We start from the raw sequence: 22,340 nt of genomic DNA on the forward strand, positions 1-22,340 counted from the left end.
TCCTTTCCAGTTTCATAAAGCATAACTTGGATGTTACCGAACGTTGAGTCCCGGAGAAATTTCATGAATATGATAGTGAGAGAATATCTATATGTTTTGATTTACCCTACTTTACTGAATATAATGATTAGCACTTCTCTCGGTCCGAAGATCACATTGTTATACATATTAGAGGGTAAAGCCCTCTTACAGCCTTTGGGTATTTTGGTTATTCTAGTTACCCGCGTCTTTGGGCAGTGAGAGCAGAGCTCTCCCTCTAGGTTACACATATATGCATATTTAAAAGGAAAATATAGAGAATTAATGAAAATAAATTGTTGCATATTCTAACATTTCATCACTAATTAATAGGTGGATCACATGTCTAAAGTCCAGGGCTCGAAATTAACATATGCCCATCATTCCGTGACTGGTTAAAAGTCTGGTGGACTGACTGACATTTGTTTTAGTCAGTCCGATGGGACTGGTCAATTTTCTCAAACGTCATTTTGGAAAACATACTTATGAAATCTTAAACACACATTTGGCATTCCTTTGTAGATATCAGATGGACCAGATTAGTAAATAATTAATATAAATCACATATAAGTGTTACAATATCGTCTAAGGCATATCAAGTTAAATTCCGTTAATTTATCTTAAAAACATAAACAAAATATGTTTAATTATTGCTGAAAAACTCTGGTGAACTAGTAAATATTTCTGCGGACTGGTTGAAATTATACCTTATCGGTTCGATAAATTTATTTCATATAAATGAGAATTTTAATTAGCCATTGAAAAATTAGGCAGAATATTCTTTATTCTAAGTTTTAATGTATCCATTTGACTGCCTTCGTCGGATACCTGATATCCGACAATGTATGACTGCCAATTCCGACGGGAGTTCCCGAGTACTGTGACAGATTTTCTGGCTATGTACAGCTGATGTACCTATCATCGTCCCACACCCCACGATGACTCAACATATTCCAAAACTGCTGAGAAAGTTTTATTTGTTTGAATTAATTTTTCTAGACCGCACATCAGAATTCTCTGGCTACCAAAGTCGTCTGTGTGACTCGTCCATAACGCATGGCCTACAAAAACAGTCAGGGCATTAAGATTTTCGGACAGCTCCTTCAATAACTGGTCCAAACGAAGAATTCGTTCTTCCTCTGGATCCCAATTCCAACCATTACACGCAAGAAAGAGCCTTTACAGCGGTTAATTTCTCTTCCAATAAGTTGACAGTTTACATGTACTTTTGTTGCCATGCATGTTTCGAGGGAAAATTACGCTTATAAATTTTCAACTGAGTGTAAACAAGATTTCATTAACGGACAATGTATTTACTCATAATTAATCTGTTTAGCATAAAATTTATGTCCGTGTAAATTATACTCTAACAATCCACAATAATTATTTTAATCGTACTCATTCCTAAGTATAACATACTATATACTATTAATTCCTATGTAATTGTATGCAAAATTTACTACTAGGCCCTATTGTTGTGTGACTATCTCAAAATGAAAAAGTCAAAACAATTTCCCTCTCAAGCTGGATTGTGCGGTAAGCATCAAAAGATTGCATGGACACCTCGATCGCCAGATAAGATAGATAAGGTATACACAAAGACTAGTAACTAAATGTCCATCAATTTCTAGCATCCAATCTGAAGGTTAAATTCTCCTGATTGACAAGGATTCTCAGACCAGGTACATTTGAAGGCGGTGCTTATTTTCTCGGTCTTTAAACAGGTCCAGTCCAAAGACTATTTCTACCTATGTAGCTATTAATAGCTACCTAGGTATTCACACCTACTTAAAGCAGAGCTTTAGATAAGGTGCATATCAGCGTAAATACTCATTAAATTTTACCAAATACGCATTAAAGTTTAAAATCAGGCGTACAATTACGCATTCGTGAATGTAAATATGCTTTACATTCCTAAAGTAATGCGTAGAGGTAACTCAATACACAACTGTATAAGCCTAATTGTTATACTTCTTTCTTAAATAAACAGGTAGGGTGCGATCGAAAGCACATAAAAACTTTTATTATCAATCGTAAACGATTGACTAATGGCACAGAAAATGGTACCGGACAAACGATATATATTTCTTCTGTTAAACTTACTAAGTTTTTACTGAAATGTCGCTCCTGCAGCATTGTCTGGCTAACTATTTGAAAGTATTTGCAAGAATGGGAGTCACGCATTTATTTACCGACTTCCGTCACACATGCACTCGTTTTACACAGATGGAATAAAACCAATTCTTGGTTAACAGTACAAGGTGAGGAGAATCCGACAGTAATTTGCAGTGAAAACAAAGTGCAAAAATATATATGGGCAGTATTAGGTTCGTCTAAATTTTAACAAGAGTACCGCAAACGGTACATAATACGCCCATGAAATGCTTACATAGGGTGTTTTTCTTGTGCTATAATTTGTATAACTTTGCTTCTGGTAGTATCAGCCATCATGAGGCTATGACAAACTTTCATATCAACAAAGGGTATTAGCTTAAAAATTGAGATTTCCTCAAAATGGACCAAGTTCAACAACCTGCAATTTTTTCATAAATGGAAGAAAATCAAAATCCTTCACCAGATGCACATCTTCAGTACCTATACAAACACTCCACAAAATAAGAAGGTCCTCACTTGAAAACTGTGGGAGGAGTTGGGCAGACAAATTATGTACCCTTCATAGAATATTAATTTCTAAATAGACTAAGTTCAACAACCTGTAATTTTCTCAAAAATTGTAGAAAATCAAAATCCATCCCACATGCACATTTTCAATACCCATACAAACACTCCACAAAATAAGAAGGCTCTCACTTGAAAACTGTGGGAGGAGTAGGGTGGACAAATTATGTACCCTCCATATAATAATTATTTCCAAATAAAGGGGCAAAACTCCTGGAAAAAAGGTCGAAATGGATCAAAATTGCAGTATGATCCAAAGTGACCCACAAAGAAGCTACACAGCAAGTTTCAGCATGATCTGTGAAAGGGAAATGAAATTATAAAGAGAAAACCCCAAACGGACGGACGTACAGACGGGCGTATAAAAAATGCTATAGAAAGTCACAAAAACTTTAGACTTTGAAACTGATATTGTTTGGTTTAAAATGCTTTTAGTTTCTCGGTTATAACAGTTTGATTTACAATATGACAAATAGTTTTGTTGTTTGTTTGGTGTTTATGAAATTTTTTCAATACTGTACAATCACTGGGGATTCTTATCCATTTTGTTCTCAATTTATATGTTATATATTTATATATACAAAAACGTAGATACCAGGTCTTCAGAGGTGTACCGTCTTGCAAACCAGATGCGAAGGGAGAATGTTGATGTTGTGGGCGACAAACCAGTAAAGAATGATGCAGGTGAGATGTCATTGAACCAAGAAGCAAAGGAGAAAGCTTGGCTAGAGCACTATGAAAGGCTCCTAAATGTGGAATTTGAATGGGGCCCTGAACACCTCACCGATGAATCACCAGTGGAAGGGCCACCTGTCCCAATCTCAATTGATATGGTGAAAAAGGCCATCTCCAAGATGAAGTTGGGTAAAGCGGCAGGACCATCAGGAATAGTAGTGGAGATGATCAAAGCAGCAGGTGACACAGGTGTATCCATAATCCGTGACCTTGCATCCTCAATTGTCCGTGATGGCAAGGTCCCCACTGACTGGGAGCACAGTTTCATTGTCTGCCTCTACAAGGGCAAGGGTGATGCTCTGGACAGGGGCAACTACCGGGGACTCAAACTAACCAGCCTTATTAGGCAGTTGGTGACAATCGATGACTCCCAGTTTGGCTTCGTCCCTGACAGAGGTACAACTGATGCAATATTTGTTGTTGGGCAGCTGCAGGAAAAATATCTCGCAGTAAACAAACGGCTCTGTATGGCGTTCGTGGACCTCGAAAAGGCATTTGACCGTGTCCCTCGGAAGGTGATCTGATGGGCACTGCGAAAACTTGGTGTGGAAGAGTGGATTGTGCGTCTGGTGCAGGGGATGTATGCAAATGCCCGTAGCTGTGTCCACGTTGGTGATGGCTACAGTGAGGAGTTTGCTGTGAGGGTCAGAGTCCATCAGGGGTCAGTACTCAGCCCTCTGCTTTTCATCATCGTACTCGAGGCTCTTTCACGTGAATTTCGCACCGGTGTTCCCTGGGAGGATCTGTATGCAGATGACCTGGTTATCACTACTGACTCGTTGGATGAAGGCTTCTGACTTGGAAAGAGGCTATGGAAAGGAAAGGACTGAGAGTGAATGCAGGCAAAACCAAGATCATGATCTGCGGTACGGGTCTTGACCTACTTCAGGACTCGGGCAGCTTCCCATGTGCTTTCTGTCGTAAAGGTGTAGGCAACAATAGTATTTTCTGCAATGGCTGCAAGCACTGGGTGCACAAGAAATGCATTGGGCTCGTGCGCCTGTCTGTGGACCCTGACTTCAGATGTTCAAGATGCAGAGGAACTGCTCGCCCTCTTGACGGCGGGCCGCAGAGTGATATCCAAGTTGGTCTGGACAAGTTGGAGGTTGTAGGCTCCTTCTGCTACCTCGGAGACATGCTTTCCGCAGCTGGTGGCTGTGACCTTGCAGCCACTACGCGTGTGAAGACTGCTTGGAAGAAGTTCAGGGAGCTGCTACCAGTCCTGACATCACGCCACCTGTCGTATAAGACCCGTGGTCGAGTGTATAACACCTGTGTACAGAGCGCTATGCTCCATGCCAGTGAGACCTGGGCACTGACCAAGCCAAATCTTCATCGCCTACTACGCAATGACAGGGCCATGATAAGACAGATCGGTAACATCAAGCCTGAAGAAATGGCCACTGTAAGTTCAACTGAATTGCTGGGGCGGCTTGGCATCGACGACCTCGACCTCATCTTAAGGGAAAGGAGACTCCGCTGGTATGGCCACGTTGTCAGATCCAGCAGTGCAGTCAAGTGCGCTCTAAATATACAAGTTCCTGGGAGACATAGAGTTGGTCGGCCAATGCTATCTTGGAGAGAGCTGACGGAGAAAGATCGTAGAGAATGGAAGCTCTCTACTGCCGACCCTCAAGACCGGAAAAAATGGAGATCTGAGGTGAGATCTGCCATGCGTGCTGCCAGCCAGATACCTGGAAGGGGGCCCACTAGTGTGGACACTACCCGTGATACTGCACGGAAATAAAAAGGAACCGACAACAACAACATAGATTGAGAACAAAATGGATAAGAAGACCCTGTGGTACAATAAATGATTGTATGTTTACGGGTGAAAATTCTTTGTAGTTTTTTTTAATTTTTTTATTATAATAAAGTCTTCATTGTTATTGGGATTTTGAAATTTATTGTTGAGGTATTAAATTTTAATATGCCTGATACTCAGTCATATAATATCTGATTATACTGAGCAAAGCTCGGACGGGCCAAAGGCCCATCCGCGAAGCAAGGCTCTAAAGGTAACACGTATACGTCAAATAAAAATGAGAAAATCTGCAAATGAATACAGATAATCTCTATATATGTTCACTGAAAAATTTGTGATCCATATGGGCGCCGCCATTATGCTTTGTTCATTAGTTGCTTCTACAGTTATTCGTGTTTTAATTTTGAATGCCAAAAATATAAGACTAACGTGCAATTTGTAATTCAAACACCCAGTTTGTTAAAAATGAATGGTATAATTATTATTGTTACAGTCTTTAGCCAATCATCAAATAGAAAAACAGTAATACGACTAAATAGATGAACGAGTTCATGAGTTTCTTTAAATAAAAATATACGATATATTTACGCTTACTTTTTACCACTTTGAATTTATTGGTTAATTTTGTTTTGTTTTGACTGTCTTTTAAATTGCAAACAGGGTGTATTGTTGTTTATAATTGTTTGATTTGAAAGAGAAAAATGTCGAGGCTAAATGTGACGTCACAATGCATGATTTACGTCGGCTGGCGTTATATTCCCCGCTTTAAATGAATATGCGGATCCTGTAGAACTGTTATCCTTGTATATCCCCCTTAAATATTTAGATGTTATTGGGCGTTTAGTGCAAGGAAAATTTCATAAATAATATATATTTTGAAATGAATTATTGTTTATAATTGTTTGGTTTGAAAGACAAAGAAAAAAGTCGAGACTACATCTGACGTCACTATGCATGGTTTACGTCCGCTGGTGCTATATTCTCCGCGTTAAAGGAATAGGCGGATCCTGTAATTATCCTCATAGATATCCCCCTTTGATACTGGGCGTTTAGCGCAAGAGGAATTTCATAAATGATACATATTTTTAAATAAATTGTAATTTACCGTACTGAACAGAATTATGACTATCACTTGGGACACGCCAATGACCATATCATGCTTCACTCAGTCCAACGGTCACACCATATATATTATTTAGACTAAGTGATCAAATTCTGTATTAGTGGCAAACAGCAAAGATAATCAGTAAATTAAAAAACACTCTTTTGACTTTTTCTGAAAAGCAAAATACACATTGATTTGAAAATCAGGGGGTAAATACTCTTTGTGGTAAAAAAATATCTGGAGCTCTGCTTAAAGTAGCTACTTCTACTTACTTTTACCTGTTTTTAAAAATATAAATAAATAATACCGAGCAAAGCTCGGACGGGCCAAAGGCCCGTCCACGAAGCAAGGCTCTAAAGGTAACACGTATGTAAAAGAAAAAAGTCAAATTCAGCAAAAGAAAAAGAGATAATCTCTGTATACGTTCACTGAAATTTTCGTGATCCATATGGGCGCCGCCATTTATTTTTTCATTACCTGCTTCAACAGTTATTCGTGTTTTATTTTGAATGCCAATAATAGAAGACCCTGACGTGCAATTCGTAATTTAAACACTCAGTTTGTTCAAAGTGAATAGTATAATTATCATTATAACGGGTTTTAGCAAATAATTAAATATAAATCCGTAATACGACTAAATAAATGAACGAGTTCATGAGTTTCTTTGAATAAGAATATACGATAAAATTACGGTTACTTTTTTACCATTTTGAATTTATTGGTTAATTTTGTTTAGTTTTAACGGCCTTTTTCATTGCATACGGAATGTATTATTGTTGTTTATAATTGTTTACTTTGAAAAAGAGAAGTCGAGGCTAAATGTGACGTCACAATGCACAGTTGACGTCGCCTTGCGTTTTATTTCCCGCGTTCAATGAATAGGCGGATCATGTAAAACTGTTGTCCCCATATAAACTCCTTTAATATTGAGATGTTACTGGGTGTTTAGGGCAAGGAAATTTCATTCAAAATATATATTTTTAAATGAATCATAATCTACCGTACTTAACTGAATTATGATTACCACTCGGGACACGGAGTTACGTACATGCTTAGCTCGGTCCAACGGTTACACCGTATACATATTAATTAAGGTGCATCTTTTAAACAGGTTAGTCATTTTATGTATCATGTTTTGCATGTGCACGGCAAAATTCGGAGTGTAAATTTGAATACTTTGCGAGGGTGGAGAATGTAGAGGAAATGCATGAAAAATTGCATCTAAATCCTTTAATGTAAAAATGCATGAAGGTAAACTTTAAAATTAATACAGATTTTTAAGACATTCTAGACTTCTTATCACGTAGCTTTGATCCTAAGCTCCTAGAAAATGGAACTGAGCGTAGTTATTGATGCAAATTTGAAAGGTTTGAAAGTAATCATTTTTTGTGCAATATTTTTGTGGTATTCATCGTCAGTGTAAGTGAATCAAAAAATTTGGTACACACCATATTGCGCCTTTCCTCCATTTGGCCACGAAATGCAAATAAAGGAAAAAGTAGGTAAAAATAGCTACTTGGAGTAGGTTGAAATACCTAGGTAGCTATAAGTAGTTACGTAGGTAGAAATATTCTTTGGACTGGACCTGTTAAATACTATAAAATACCAATACTTTATACTTCGCCCTCAAATACGGTCACGCCATAAGACATATTATTCTTTGAGATAGTATATTGTGTCAAAGCACCATGAAGATTTGGAATAATTTTTTTACATACAAAAAGAAAAGTAGTCTAAGCAGAAAATAAAAATATTTGAAGCAAATTGCAAGATTAGTGACAATTACCCAATTTATAAGGCCTTGAAACATCAGATTTTCCTTCCTTCTTCATGTTTAAACTTTAGAAACAAAATAGTGCTGCCTAAGACATAATGACTCAAACAGAAACAGATGCATAAAGCTAATCTTTTGATTTTTTGTTAATTTCCCAAACATACATGGACATCGCCATTATTTATCTGAAACGGCATTTTCGGATTTTACGACTTCTCTGTATAAAATATGATTTATTTGCAAATATAATCAGGTTTTCTTTTCTTGTGATTAAAATAAAGTTTTTAAATGATCTAATTACCTTTATAATGATTATATTGTTATAAATAAATTTACGAAATCAAACAGTTTCTGGCTTTACTTATTGCGTCATCTTGGCTAATGCGCTGACAACTCAGCATATGAAAGACGGAATATACCTAATATTCACGCCGTTTTGAAACTTAAGAAAACTTAATCTAAAACATATACAAGGATTAAAGAAATGGCAAGTCCACGAACAAAAAGGGTTTTGAAGGACGTTCGACTAAGAGATGACAACAATGTAAGTTTAAACTTGTGACACTATTGAATGTTATTGAATTAAAGACAAGAGTTTTCACATAGACACACTGCAGTGATTTTAACTGAGCATGCTTTTGATTATGATTTTAGGTCGTCTTTAGCATTTTTACGAAGTTTTAAGCCTTTTGTATATCACTTTTCATTCACAAAGCTATAGATTAAAAGTTACACAGGTATATGATTCGATCAGCTGTTTTATTTAATATCCCAAAACATGTTTTATATATATATATATATTTTTGTATGTGTTTCCAATGTTTTCACGTTCGACATCTTTACCAACGGAAATGATGGCCATTTCCTCATGAATATGTGAACAATGTGCATATGAATATACAGGCCTGGGTAATCTCAGCGAAGACCTCAATCTTCCAAAGAGGCGTCAGTCCAGATATTTAGCCTCGACGATCTCGCTGAGATTAAGGCCTGGGCAAATACTTTCAAATCAATGTATAACATGATACCTAATCCGAGATTCTTCTGAATCTTACCCCTGCTTTTATGTTGTGACGTGTGCGGGGGAGAATCAGATCGGACTCCATATTGAAAAGTGGGAATTCAGCGACACCAGCTGGTGTCGCTGCTTTACCTACCTCTTACAACTTTCTTTCGCGAATCTATTTTCCAAGATGTGAGGTTTCAGTTATCGAAAGATTGTTCTACAAATAGATCATGATTAAGACAATGCTATCGCCGTTTAAATGATGGAATTTTTTGTGTTTATGTGCTGACGTCATGCACAAAGAAATTGAATGGCGAGGCGGCAACTTATTTCAAGTGATGCTTCATTTGTCAGTGTTGGGGACATTTAAAAGGCGATAGCATCACATTAATCATGATCTATTTGTAGAATAATCTTCCAATAACTGAATCCTCGCGTCATGGAAGATAGATCTGTGAAATAAAGTTTTAAGAGGTAGGTAAAGCAGCAACACCAGCTGATGTCGCTGAATTCCCACTGTTCAATATGGAGTCCGCTCTGACTCCCACACCCCCCCACCCCCACATCACAATATAAAAGCAGGGGTAAGAGTCAAAGGAATCTCAGATTACATGATACCTTGAAATCATGTCTATCTTATATAAGATACCCAGATTTATATAAGTGCAAAATATCTTGAAGACTAGATTGGCCAAGTCACCATGACCTATTTTCCTATTGTTATTTTGAATTATAAATTAGATAAGCTTAAGGGATCTTTTTCATTCCATTCATCAGCTCATTCATGTCGTCATGATCAGGGTTGAATGATTTTTTTCTGTGCATCCAAACTTCTTTTTAACCTTTTCCTCTTCATCAGACCAACTGGGGTCATAATCAATATCCAAAACTGCCATGTCCTCTAATCAGTGACCATCAAGGTGTTTCCTAGCTGGTTCCCTGCTTTTCTTTGTTTTAATTAATGGTGGATTGAATGTTTTATATTTGTATATCTGTGGAGACCTGTTTCCCCAATGTACTGTTTTTGGCAAACCTTGCAAGTCATGATACCTATATAACCATTACTGCTTTTACAAGACAAGATATCAAGTATTTTGTAATCATTTTGGGATTTTTCCACATGTAATCACAGTGATTCTGAAGGTCGGTCGGACATTGGTAAATGACCGGTAATTTTTGTTTTGGTCCAATCAATATCAGTTGTTGGCTGGACCAAGTGTCCGATAATTTTTTTTTTCAATGAAATACATGATTAGATAGATTTTCAATTTTTAGCATCATGTCCCAAGATTTATTCTGTTAATTAGTCATTGCAGACAGAAAACATGTAAATATTTATCTAACTTGCAATCATCTTCAATTCCCCTGATAGGGTGATAATACAATTGAGCAATATTCCGTGAAACTACAGACGTCTTTGAAGCGTTTGAATTAGGTAATAAATAACAGGTAAATAAAGCATTTAAACTATACTCTGATCAAGAAGTACTTGAACAGCATGGGCACATACGATTGAACAATTTGAATTTGAGTTATGCAAGTTGCTCGAGTTTAAAAAAAACAATAGGGGATTAATTTGTGTATAAAATTTTGGTCTGGTAAAATGTGTTTTGGTCTAGTAATATCTCAACCATTACTGGACCAAATGTCCTGTAGTATCGGAAGCACAGTAATCAACTTCTTTGTCCTGAGGAAGAGATGGGTCATCCTGAAAGTTTTCACTTTCATGTCATTACTTGATGAGCTTTCTTTGATAAAGATGTTGGTGAACATTTTAAAGTAGACCTGTAGACTTTTATCTAGAATTTTTCAATAGATCTTAGGAATGGAAAAAAAAAATTGGGGCTTTCACTTGAAAGATACTTATAAAAATGTTTTCTGTTTTTATCAACATAGAAATGCTTTGAATGCCATGCTCACAATCCCCAGTGGGTCAGTGTCAGCTATGGAATATGGATATGTCTAGAATGTTCAGGAAAACACAGAGGATTAGGTGTACACCTAAGGTAATGATCAAAGATTTTAGATATATCTTAACTATGATAAGAATATTGTGACTTGCATTCCTTTACCATAATGTCATTTTTAACCCTTTGAAAAGAGGCGTACAATTATTTTTAGTCATCAAATTTAAACTTACGGTGGTTTTATTATTATTCCATGAATACCAATTTTACATTGTTTTATTGATTGAGAAACACTATGAAATTAATTTTTGAAGGACATTTTTACTTTATATTAAAATGAAAGCATAGAAAAGAATAGCTTTGAATTTATTATAACCAATGAAATTGTATTTTGAAGACCTCCACCCTTTATTTTGACACCCATGAAAAATTCGTTTATCTGATGTCCATGTATTTAAAAAAGATGTATGGTTGTAAATTTTCAGTTTTGTAAGATCTGTATCAATGGATAAATGGAAAGATGCCGAGTTAGAGAAAATGAAAGCAGGAGGGAACAAAAAGGCACTGGAGTTTTTTCAATCCCAACCAGATTACTCAGATGGAATGTCTATACAAGAAAAATATAACTCTAAAGCTGCAGCTTTATTGAGAGACAAGGTAAAATTAAATGAAAGATGATAAGTGTAACTTTTATGAAAGGACCTAAAATGATTGGAGCTCTATTTGCCCATCAAAATCAACATTCTTGCTTTTCTTTCAAAATTAAGTATATTGTGTACAAATATTCCAAATGCAACTGAATTGTTAAATTCTGAATTTGATCAAATGAAGTAGAACTGAAATTATGTCATGAACATGATATTTCACTGTCATTTACAATATTTTGGTATAAAATTGCTATTTTTACAGTTTTTATACGCCTGTCAAAGACGGGACTAATTATGGTATGGTGTCGTCCGTCCGTCTGTCTGTCTGTCCAGACTGGACTGAGTATTTTGTGTACATGATTAAAATTGCGAATTAATTTTGTCAGTTTTTTTCTGCACATGACAGATATCCACAGAAGCGGAGGGAAAACCATGGAATATAGCAACATCTTCAGCAAAAAACTATGTAGCATATAAACCTCAGATCACCATGCCAAAATCATCCAGTTTTACTAAACAACACTCCAATGGTTATAACAACTTTGGCTCTGATGACAGTTACCAAGATAACTATCAGGATGCAGAGTTTTACAAGAGGTTATCCATACTTTCTAGTCTACTGTTATAAAAAAAAAAAATGGGGCTAAGATTTGAAATTTATTTTTTACCCTCATGTAGCTGACTGAAATGAATCTCCTTGGCTCAAAAAGTTTTATCATGTCTTTTTATCACAATTTTTTACTGATTTTATCTGGAATTTTGTACTAGGTATTCATGATGTTCATTTCTCTGTTTCTAGATTGGGTTTTGGGTTAGCAATTGAATGTTAACTTTTAAATCTTCAAAAAAAGTAAAGCTTATATATAAGAGGAGGGCAAACAAAGATATTTTCAAAGGTAGCAGCCTGTGAGGGTAAAAAAGACAAAAATTAAAACTTATGTTGAGCTGAGGATTATTCTAGGGCTGGATTCTTAAACAATTTCATGCTAACTAATCTTAATTGAATTTGAAGGGGAACATATATTTACTTTATATAGGAATGTATACAAGATATTCAATGTCAGTGGCTGTTAATTATTATGTTTACAGTGATGGCTTCAAAAAGAAGAGAGATGACTTCTTTGACCGACAACAAAGGGAAAATGCTTCAAGACCAGAGTAAGTTCAGAAAATTGACATTGCACATAGTGGTCTTCCTGTTATGAACGTGGAGGAGTGGTCATCCTTAGGGCTGAAACAATTCACCGAAATATCGATACTGTTCAATATAAACACTCGATTCATTGCCTCAATTTTCGGTTCGATACCTTTATTAATAATGATAATAGCCTTTATTTATCCAGGATAATACAAATTAGCATATAGCTAGTTTCCATTGTGGTCCTACAATCTGGTTGAACAGTAAAACACATCTGACAGGCTCAACCTGTAATTATCATTTCGACCTGCATGAAGGACAAAATAGCGTCAAATAACGTTCAGACTTGTTTGCCTTGAGTCTTACAAAAATGATAATGAACTTTTATCAGTTTAAACTACAGAGCCAACAGGCGTTGGTAATTTGGAAACATTTCACTTTTGAAATTATGATTGTGAATCCTGGTAATTAAATTTTTCTTCAATGTTATTATTGGTTTCTTCTGTAAATTGTATCGTAGTGAAAGTATTGAATCGTGGCATACCGTATTTTGCCGAATATAATACGCAGTGGTGTTTAATACGCACCCCCCACTTTGAGCCTAAAAGTTGGTGAAAAAACGCACTTCGGGTGTATAATACGCAGCAAAAATTTGGATCAAGCGGTAATCTTTATTTTATACTTAGTGTTAATTTTCACTTAATATTTTTGTAGAAATAATGAATTCTAAACAACGCACAATAATTTGCAAACTTTTTGAGATGAGGTCTACATCGCGGTAATCTTCAATGAGAATCTTCAGGGAAATATCAACCCAGACAAGCCTGTTCATTTCAGCAAAGCACGACATTTTGTAGCATTAAAGTCTTAACTGACTCGATATTTCTTTTGTTGAAACTTAAAATCAATCAAATAGCCGATGTTATAAAAATAAAATTAAACAATTAAACTATCGCTTATTTTACTGTAATCAACACACCATGGTAGGTACAAAGATGCAAATTATCAACTCCTCGTTAACTACGATGACTATTAAAATGTGTGAAAAAAAATTTTGTTAGGTATTTCTTTACCTTTTCTAACAAAAGCAGAGTGTACACAACAATGGCTTCGTAAAACACACGCTTTTACGCAAGAATAGTTATTTCAAAGATTCAAATTAGTATTTCATTAAAAATTAGGCCTATTCATAAAACTTACAGTAAACCAACTTTTAGCAAGTGACAAAATTATTTTCCAACAATTTTAGTACGTGACAAGGCATTATTGTGTACACATGCTTTCAATAATGGCGGCATGCGATGTAATGAATAGTCAGATCCAATGCAATTTGAAGGGGAAGTATCGTTTCCGCCCTAGTCATCTTTTGGGGAAAAGATCCTAGGAAGCAATTTCAATACGCAATTTCCGAGTTGCCCAATAGTTCTTTCCCTTTATGGAACTCTTACGCACAGTGAGACATAAAACATACTATCGTCCACATGTGGTGGGTACAAATGCTTATCGCTGCTTTCATATATTGCCTAAAGGCCGATTATCAGACATCATGCAACCATCCAAACTGCAGGGTCACAAAATATTAGTAGGTTTATTAGTATTTATAATAAAATAGCTCAAACAAAAATCGATAATCACCATTTTTCTTTGATTAAAATATCACTCATGCAGAGGAGGAAATTAAAAAATAACTTCATATTTAATTTAATGGCCTAATTCAAACAAATATTGTTCTTGATATGGTCAGTTTAATGTATACCAATAACAGATATAAACAAAATTTACACTCTCATTATTTTTATCCTTATTTACATAGCTAGTCTATAGTATGTGTATACATTTTGTACCCACCCAACAGAACACTGAACGTACCTCCATCACAGAAACATACGAACAAAGTGAGAAATCACCATTTTGGTTCTTAAAATAACGTAATTTGAAAACGCAAGGTGGAGTTTGCAACGAATCTTGATGACAGAAGATTTGTGTAGGCTTCATATATAGGCCTAATGTTTACTTTACAGCATAAAATCGACTTTTGAGTCACTCTGACAAAAAGTACCAGAAAGTTTAAATCTAAGCCTGACATCACACAAAATACATCATGTACCAGAAATACCTATCATATATAATTTGCAGTTTTTGCTTTTGTAAAAGTTTAAACTACATTATAACTTACCATAGCATGCAGCATTAATGCCAATTAAATCCAATACAGTAAAATGTAATCATTATGATGTGATGTCATCTGGTACATGTTGCAAGACATGATTCATTGATAGACAGATCAAACAATCCCCCCCCCCCAGAAAATTAAATTATTTCCTCCCCTAAAGAAAATTAAATTATTTTGGGGTATTCAAATAAAAAAATATGAAAAATTAATAATAGGTCTATATAACGTAAATTGAAGGTGTTCTTATGTATTGTGGATAGATATTGTCAAGTAGTTCTGGTTGTTATTTTCACACTGTAAAAATAACACTTGTTATTTTCACAGTGTAAAAATAACAACTGTGAAAATATTAATTTTTATTCAATGGATAAATTTCAGTATTTCATGTAATATTGAGTCAGAGCTCCAGATAATTTTTTACCACTAAGAGTATTTACCCCCTGATTTTCAAATCAATGAGTATTTTGCTTTTCAGAAAATTTCAAAAGTGTATTTTGTTAATCTACTGATTATATTTGCTCTTTTGCACAGAAGATGTAACCAGATAAATGATACTTCTTCCATTAAACTTTAACTTAAAGTTTATACTAAAAGGCCGTTTCAGCTATTTACAGGGACAATCCTTTGTAGTTCTTTTTATTAGAACTATTCATTGTCATTGGGAATTTGATATTTATCATTGATGCATTAAATTTGAATATGTCAGACACTCAGTCACATGATTAAGATCCAATTCTGTATATCATTCATCCACGATTGATAGTACAAGTTTTTTTCTGTGCTTTCGACCGCACATTAACTCTTTAAGAAAGAAAGTATTACAAGTAGGCCTATAGAATAGTGTTTTGAGTTAACTCTTCCAATTTTTCAAAATTGTGATTGTCATCAAAACGTATTTCATAGCGCTAAATATCATGTATGATCAAGCCCTGGGGTAACCTCAATTCATATGAATGGATAATTCATATTTATATCATACTACATATATCACAAATACGCGGACTAATACGCATTACTTTTAGAGTGTACAGCGTATTTACATTCGCTAATGCGTAATTGTACGCATGATTTTCAACTTAAATGCGTATTTGGTAAAATCTAATGAGTATTTAGGCTGATATGCACCTTATCTGGAGCTCTGATGAGTGTTATTCTGTATAATATTATATAATTTTCTAATTTCCTATTTAGAAATATGTCATTGCTACATGGGGATTGTCATGTACATTATCAAAATAATCACTGTCTTGCTATTAAATAGAGATTTTTGAAGATTTAACTTATTGTGTGGTCTTCATTACACTACAGAGTTTTTTCTGGGTTTTTTTTTTCAATTAAACATCTCAATTGCATTGGTAGAGGCTATGTCATGCATGCATATAGAGGAGGGTGCATAGGTCTTGCCACAGCTCCCTGAACTTGGTGGAAAATAGATATATTTGCCGATTTAAATGCTCTTTCAGTTGTAAAATATTAAGTTTTAGTCCCTAGTAGGTTGGACCCTCTGGATCTACACATGAAAATGTAGCTGTGTTCATCCTATTGATAGCACTGTCAAATATTATTCTCTAATGTGAAGAAACAAAAAATAGAATTCAACATGGAGATTATACATTGTAATATGTGCAACATTGGAAGTGATTTTCCCTTCCTATGCTCTGTGGGAAAAGCAATATTTTATCCATGATTTTTCAAAGTAATTGACAAGGAAAGAATAGGTTAAGTGTCAGATCCTATCCCAATTTTAATTTCTACAGCCAAAAAAAAAATCACTTTAACCTCATCGTATCATTAGTCATATAGGTAATTAAAATGAAATGACATATTAATAACATTGTACCTGAGCAGTTTTTCATTGCATGTGTGAATGTGCATTTTTCCACTAATAGTTGCAATATGATAATACATGTATTTTAAAGTTGCTCTATATATTTTGAATACAGTGATCTTCCACCTAGTCAAGGAGGAAAATATGTAGGATTTGGAAGCACTCCAGCCCCCCAGTCAAAGAATGATGATTTCTTCGACTCAACGCTGTCATCTCTATCCACAGTAAGAAGAAATAGTGTCATGTTTATTTAAGAAATGGATATCATTTTTGAAAATACATGAGGGTATGAACTAAGACACAGCACATCATCATACTTCATGAAGCATGTTAAAGTTTCATGAAAAGTATGCTAGCGTGAAGTGTTGCAGTTCATACCCTTATGTATTTTCAAATTTACATTTATGTTCTACTTCTTTCATTTCTGTCAGAATTTGCAGCAGTTGAAATAGATATGATGTATTTATCAGATTCATACACACAGTGTGCACAACTGCATCATTCATGAGGAATTTGCGATCATTGCACCCAACACAACAAGTTACGGAGGTTATAAAGTTTTTGACCTGTCAGTTCAGACATGAAGTCTTCAGAAATGATAAAAGGATGTTATGAGCATCAAGGTCAAAGGAACCAGGTCTGATAGGGACCTAGGATCTTTAGAATTGATGAGAGGATGATGGGACCTACAAACTAGTGCTAAGGTCAAGTGACTTCAATGATCTTGACCTCTGACTGTGATCATAAAACCTTGTATACCTGGTAACTTTAGAACCGGGACTGATAGAAACATGAGATCTTCAGAAGTGATGAGAGGATGTTGGGACCTACAAACTAGGATCAAGTTTTACTAAAGGAAACAAACAATTTTTTTTAAATTTTAAATCAAGGTCATTGTGATCTAGATTTTATTTTAGATAATATCAAAATTGGCATGGGTTTTGTGCAAGGGAGTTAATTAATGTGGGGGGATAGTACTCAGAAAAAGCCCACTTTTATACAGCCAGTGCTTCATTTGGGAAACCTTGTAATTGTCAGGTTATAATCATATCTTTTTTTCTAGAAGTTATGCCCCTTTTGAACTTAAAAGTTTGGCAAAAATATACTATTTGGTACTCCTCTGAAACTTTGTACTTAAAGAGATTCGCACCTGACATTTGGAGTAATGTCAATTTTTTGGAAAGTATATTTTTGATTTCTACATTGAAGAAGAGTTATGAAATTAAAAAGAAAAACTGGGGTTGCAACGCTTGTTATTGAGCTATAGTGTTCTAAACATGACCTTTTTGCACTTAAAATTTATTCAATTAAACTTGATTTTTCTGTTAGTGTCAACACAACATAAGTAACACAAATCAATCAATTCATAAAATAGATACATAATCATGTCCTCTAACAGTACAGATGAAAAAAGAAATTAATACTAGTAAAGGAAATAAATAATGACCTTTTTGCACTTGAGATACGAAAAACTTCATGATATCAAAATTGAGAGTTTAAAAGGACATATTAGGAATAATGTCAATTTCTAAAATTTTACATAATTTTCAAGGTTTGGTCTTCCAATTTAAAATGCAACTAAAACAAGTGGGGGTTGGAGATCAGATTTTTGAATTATTGGCAAAAATATTGAATTTTTATACAAAATTTCGAGTAAATTAATTAAAACTTTTTTAAGAATCGGTGTTCTGTTTGGAAAAATATATCAATTAAGTTAATAAATTACAACATTTGAACTAGTTCCAAGTCTCAACTACCTGTATCATAAATTATAAAACTGAAATACAAGTATAGGGGTATAAAAATAGACAATACATTGGATGAAACAGAAACTGAAATATCATGCAGAATTAGAACTTTTTGATTAGTGAATCCTTCCACCACAAAATATAGTCCCTGTCAAACCCTTTCAAAATTGACACAAAATATTTCAACTGGATAGGGTTCAGCAATAGATGTGTAATATATTTGCACCAATGGGATCAGTATTGGACTAGTGAATATTTAGTTGTAGCATCCTGCGCAGTTGTACTCAAAAGCTCAGGAGCTAACTTCCTCAATATGGACATGCTATGTAGTTGTCATATTCACTTGAAATTCTGATTTGATGTATTTTTGGGGAGTTATGCCCCTTTTGAATATAAAAGTTTGGCCAAAATACACTATTTAGTGCAATTTGCGTGTAACTGGTTTTAAGCCATTTGTGATTAAATATTTCTGTTCTAATATTTACACAATTCTACATTTCTAAAACTATTACATAAGACTTGAGTTGTGACATCTACCTTCTTACATGGATGAAAAGAGCCATAAGAAATTTGTTGTATTTTATGCAAAGCATTGCCATTCATTATTTATAGCGTTGTCATTCATTGTGGGGATTTAGGGTATGTGAGCTTGCTCACTTTTTCTTGCATTACAATTTGTAAAAATATCAGAGGCAAAGATATTGGAAATTTAATTCTTATACATCATTACTGCCTTTGATCGATCATAGGATTTGACTAGAGACATTGATACATAAATGTCAATGACATTAACATGATATAAACTTCAGATGCTCAACTAAGTTTATGACTGATATTAGAATTTCACTGTTCTGAAATTTCCAGTGTGTACAGGAGTGTAAAATGATTTAGTCCTGTTTTTAATTAACCTATTTTATATTCTGTAGGGCTGGTCATCATTTGCACTTGGAGCAACCAAGTTTGCCTCAGCTGCTTCTGAAAAGGTTTGTATGCAATCAATGATCAAAGAATTTTTGCAATAAGCCTCATTGCAAAATTGGGGTACTTTATATGACAGTTAACATGGAAAGGACTGTGTATAATATGGGCCCAATTTGGCCACCTAAGTGACTTCCAATTTTTTTTTTTAATAAAATTTATATTGATGAAGAATGGCCACAAAGCATTCTAATATATGATATAGAAAAATGCTAATGATATTAAGATCATAGATATATGAAATTTCTTGAAATTGTGATGAAGAAGTGCACATTTTTGTACCTTTTACTATGTGCAAATAGAGAGGGACTTGTGAATGAAATTCTTATAGTTCTTACAAATCTATCAGAGATAGATATCTCAGGTGGAATGTTAAATTTTGTTCTGCAATGCACTCATTGCTTTTTGAGATCAAAGAAAAATCATTAGATTTGATGTTTTCAGTTGAAAACAATGGCAGACAATAAAATGCTTCATATCTGATGTCGGATTGCCAAATATGGCATGCAACTGGTATCATGGACTGGGTTTTTTCTAACAAGATTGAATTTTGAAAAGAAAAAAAAATATCTGAATTCTTGTAGATTTCACAATATTTCATGTATTTTATGGGGTCAACTTAGGCATTTATCATATATTTTTCTTGACATATGTTGTTGATTAGTCTAATTCACTAGATAAGCCTTACATGTGGGTATTATTTCTTTGATATTGATATACGTGTGGTTTCTTGCAAGATACTGTATTTAAAACAACAGATACATGAAGGATCATTCATGCATCATTACATATCAAATGTTACATGTACTTATCAGCATGGAAAAATGTCCATGTTTACAGTACATTGTCAGACTTTACATCATTTGGATTTGGAGTGTTAGATATACATTAGATTGAATTTGGCTAAGAATAAATGTTCATAACCCAGTAGTTTTGTGATCCAATGAAAAAGAATTCATGGGAATGGAAATTTCATATTTCAATCCATTTTTCTTCTTTGGAATATTAAAAAAGCATCCCAAAAAAGTTTCCATTCATGGCCAGGTAAACTCTTTACTCTTCAACAAAAATTTAATTTCAACCTCCTTAGATATCTTATCATCTTAAACATAAATTAGATAAAAACTTTGTACGTATGACTTGTGAACGAGTAAACAAAATTTCATTATCTAACTCTGGAAAATTCAATTTTGATATATTTATTGATCAATTATTCTGTGGTACTAACCACATAAAAGAAATTGTTAATCCTGAAGATTTTAAATCAATGAATGTTTTATGCACAGGAAACAAAATTTATGTCTGGAGACTTTAAAGGGACATAGACACGACTTGAGCTGAAAATTTTCAAATTTTATATTTTCATTTTTAATGTTTAGAAAGCTTAACTAAGGTATTTCAAATAGTCTGTAAAAATTTTGATGTCAGTTGTCAAGGATGAATACTGTATCTTACTTGTAACTCAACAACTGCTATTCAAATTTTGGTTGACCATTAGAAATACTTTAGTTAAGCATTGTAAACAGTAAAAATAGAAAATTAAAATATGAAAATTGTCCCTTTAAGCCTTGGATGCTAGTTAGTAATAATGTCAATAGTTTGTCTTTTTACATGATTTTATTTGTACTGAGTCTATACCAACATGGCTATGTCAAGGAATGATAATTTGAAGAAAAGCAGACTCTCTGAAATATAATTACATTGATTTCCTTTTTATTGAAAGTAAATAAGCAGAGATCATTTTTCATTCATTGTCTGCTAGTTTACTGGTATATTTAAACTCTCCTTCTAAATTGGCTTAGTTTTATATTAAATGAAATTGGAAGTATTTCTAGAGATTGTAAGTAAGAAATAGTTGGATTTTTATGCAGTATCCATTGTATATTATGTACATGTATAATAAAACTTGTAATGTTTTTGTTAGGTGTCCACAGATGAAATTAATCTTGATTAACCCAAATCAGTTCTGACAGATCAGCCTGATCTAAAGCTTTGCATAATTCTTGATTCTTTAAACTTGGGGCCCCATTCACAAGACCAAGACCATTCAATTTACAAGCCCCATTCCTAAGGAGAGAAAAAATATACTTTTATTTTCTTCTTCTAGTAATGTACCTGGCTCCATAGTTAGTTATGAGAAATTAGTTTATATTGTGGTCCTATAATTGAAACATCTCTGCAGACAATATCTATTTAAAAATTAAATGTCTAGTTTGTTTGTATTATTGGGGTAATAAATAATTGAAACAAGAGGTAATTCACATAATCAGCAAGTCAATAATGCAGAAAATTCTCCAAACATCCAATGTTTATATATCCCCTTAATATACAGACAGGCTAGGCATTTATTACTTATACATGCTCATGGACAGATCAAGGATTTTTGCCAGAAGGGGAGGGGGAATCAAACTATAACAACCCTCTTAAAATGCTCTGGAGACCAAAAAAAAAAAACTACTTTCAAATTGCTACATTAAACTTTTTGTCATATGCTGGTGTTTTCTGGTATGAGGTATTGTTTAACCAAAGAGACTGGATTGAAATAATCTCTAGTTTACCTGTCTCTTAAATAATTTTACAATTTCTATTGGTCAATTTCTAATGATGAACGAAGTAGTTACAGTCTAAATTGTACCAAAGTCATGGCAATGCGGTAGCACATACTGGTTTACAATGTCCAGAAATTTGTGATTGGCAAAATAGTGAAAGGTGTAAATAACAATTTGTCGAGTCCTAACCTTTGGTTAAACATCAAGTATGAATAAAACTGTTACATCAATCACTTGTAATTATGTAAATTGTAAATGAAAGAAGAAGAATTAAAAAAAAAAAAAAAATC

General features: G+C 34.1%; 2 protein-coding genes across 6 annotated transcripts in view; one reads left to right on the forward strand and one right to left on the reverse strand.

Moving 5' to 3' along the window:
* LOC125669937 (transcription initiation factor TFIID subunit 2-like) overlaps positions 1-8,273 on the reverse strand; it is a 46,171-nt gene extending 37,898 nt beyond the window's left edge. For 2 of the 4 annotated variants that reach the window (XR_008802495.1, XM_056163063.1), the window contains exon 1: positions 8,089-8,256. Coding sequence is in view for 3 of the 4 variants with exons in the window: in XM_056163063.1 (XP_056019038.1) it covers positions 8,089-8,134 (46 nt within the window). In the remaining variant the exon portion in view is untranslated. Of the gene's footprint in view, positions 1-8,088 lie in introns of all 4 variants that reach the window. The other 2 variants (XM_048904797.2, XM_056163062.1) reach the window with 2 other exon arrangements.
* Positions 8,274-8,427: 154 nt separating this feature from the next.
* LOC125667954 (ADP-ribosylation factor GTPase-activating protein 1-like) overlaps positions 8,428-22,340 on the forward strand; it is a 41,479-nt gene continuing 27,566 nt past the window's right edge. Inside the window, exons 1-7 of one of the 2 annotated variants that reach the window (XM_048901648.2) lie at positions 8,428-8,620; positions 10,979-11,088; positions 11,475-11,646; positions 12,043-12,233; positions 12,726-12,794; positions 16,891-16,999; positions 19,450-19,506. In XM_048901648.2, the coding sequence (XP_048757605.1) occupies positions 8,561-8,620; positions 10,979-11,088; positions 11,475-11,646; positions 12,043-12,233; positions 12,726-12,794; positions 16,891-16,999; positions 19,450-19,506 (768 nt within the window). In that variant the 5' untranslated portion in view covers positions 8,428-8,560. The remainder of the gene's footprint in view (positions 8,621-10,978; positions 11,089-11,474; positions 11,647-12,042; positions 12,234-12,725; positions 12,795-16,890; positions 17,000-19,449; positions 19,507-22,340) is intronic. The other variant, XM_048901649.2, reaches the window with a different exon arrangement.

This window comes from Ostrea edulis, chromosome 4 (assembly GCF_947568905.1).
Source record: "Ostrea edulis chromosome 4, xbOstEdul1.1, whole genome shotgun sequence".
In the NCBI taxonomy this organism is placed as follows: Eukaryota; Metazoa; Mollusca; class Bivalvia; order Ostreida; family Ostreidae; genus Ostrea; species Ostrea edulis.